Here is a 2,075-nt window from a genome sequence, read left to right on the forward strand (position 1 = left end):
GAGAATGGCATATAATCTGTGAAACTCAGATTTGAACACAACTCCACCACACCAAGCATCCTCCCAAAATCTAAGAGTAAGATTGAAAATGAAAGATGTGCAAAATGGAGACAAAATTTGGGTTTTGTTAGGAATGAAACTCATATGCTTATTTTGTTAAATTAAATTGTAATGACATCGTAACATATATCTCTTATATGTTGAGAATAAGACATACTCAAAGTTGAACACCAAATAAAAATGATTGTGATCAATATCCCATGTTCAATATTATAAATTTTGTTTTTCTCACATATCATCTATCAATTAATTTTATGAATTTATATACTTGATTGAATATCATACAACTTTTAATATAAGAAATGGTAACAACGCCTTAGGTAACATGTATGTAGAAAATCGTACACCATGGAACCTCGAAATGTCCAAATAGATGCCGACTCCAAAAATGCAACTAATTCATAGTTGTCATTTGATAAATTAAAATAATGCACCACCATGAATGTCCAAACAAACGCTGATTTGCAAAATGCAACCACCCCATGTTTGTCTTTCGATTAATTAAAATAATTAGCCATTATTCATCCATGTGCAACCCATATTTCTATGAATACCACATTTCAAAGACCCAAAATTCAAAACAATTTAAAGAGTGATTTAATATCATGGCAGTTATAACTTCTGAGTTCGAGATTGCTTCTTCCCTCCCAGCTTCCAAATTTTTCAATGCCTATCGTGACTTTAACAACATTGCACCAAAGGTCGATCCAGAAACATACAAAACCCTAGTGGACATCGAAGGTGATGGAGGCGCTGGAACTATCAGGGACATCTCTTTTGGCGATGGTTAGTAAGATCTAAATAGATTTTTATGTACTCTTTGAAATTATTTTAATGTTTGACGTGTATTTTGTTTATCTTTATCCAATTTACTGTGGGATAACACAGGCGTCCCATTTACAAATGGAAAGTTGAAACTTGACGTTGTAGATAGCAACAACTTTAGTATTATATACACAATCTTTGAAGGAGACATCTTGATGGGACAACTAGATTCGATGACTCATCATGTGAAGTTTATACCTTCACCTGATGGAGGATGTGTATACAAGCCTACCGTTGTGTATAATTGTAAAGGTGAAACTCAGCTTCCGGAGGAAGCTCTCAATATGGTAAAAGAAGGATTCAAAAAAACTTTCAACGCGATTGAGGGTTTTATCCATGCAAATCCTCAAACTTATTGATCAATGCTATATATGGTGTGTCATGTTCTTGGTTCAGTAAAAATAAAACGGATTTTAGTCCGGTTATATTTTATATATGTACTCGGCTTGTTTGATATTTTATTTTCTTGTAATGTGATTTTTAAATATATCAAGAATCCCTTGCAAACATGTCTATGTAAACAATTTCTAGGATGTGATATGCATGTTATGAGCATTAATTTTAGCATCATGCATGCAGAAATGATAGTTGCAAACCACAAAAGTCCATTCAATTTGCATTCTAGTGAATGAGAATTTTTATTGAGATAACCACCAGTTTTGAAATGGTTGCAAATCTATGAGACTGTAGAGAGGGAGGTGAGAAACAGTGGTTGATAACTGCTTGACATTTTGCTTTGAGTTACATTCATTATGATAAGCCACACGATTTTTGTTAGAGATCTACCTGATGATACCTAACGCAACCTTTTTGCCTAAGAAAAGAAAACTGAACAGAAAAGGAAGGAAGGAAGAAGACTAGAAGAGAACATGGCAAAACAGGGGAAGAATGAAAAAAACGCTAGCTGTGAAATACTTGCTGGAAAATATACTTTTATTGCTGACTACTTGATTAAATAAACATAAAACAATACCCTTATTTATACTATAACAGATGGTATCCTAAACTAACACAAATAATGCTTAAAAGGAAAGTTTCCATAAAAATTTCCAAAATGCCCCTGAGGCCTAATTCCTGAATTACGCCAAAAATTTCAAGTAAACGAGATATTTTCTGTTTTGCAGCTTTTTTCTTACATCTTTTGTGAAGAGTTTTCGTAAGTCAATTGAGATTATACCAAAGTTGAAAGA

The 2,075-nt window shown here is 33.1% G+C and overlaps 1 protein-coding gene across 1 annotated transcript; it reads left to right on the top strand.

Annotated features, from left to right (window-relative positions):
• Positions 1-630: 630 nt before the first annotated feature.
• LOC145088751 (root allergen protein-like) lies at positions 631-1,394 on the top strand. Its single transcript, XM_079027157.1, has 2 exons — positions 631-846; positions 949-1,394. The coding sequence occupies exons 1-2, from the start codon at positions 666-668 to the stop codon at positions 1,242-1,244; spliced, it is 477 nt and encodes a 158-aa protein (XP_078883283.1). The 5' UTR covers positions 631-665; the 3' UTR covers positions 1,245-1,394.
• The last annotated feature ends 681 nt before the right edge of the window (positions 1,395-2,075 follow it).

The sequence above is a fragment of the Lactuca serriola genome, chromosome 1 (assembly GCF_051521515.1).
Source record: "Lactuca serriola cultivar US96UC23 chromosome 1, Lser_US96UC23_V15, whole genome shotgun sequence".
Lineage (NCBI taxonomy): Eukaryota > Viridiplantae > Streptophyta > Magnoliopsida > Asterales > Asteraceae > Lactuca > Lactuca serriola.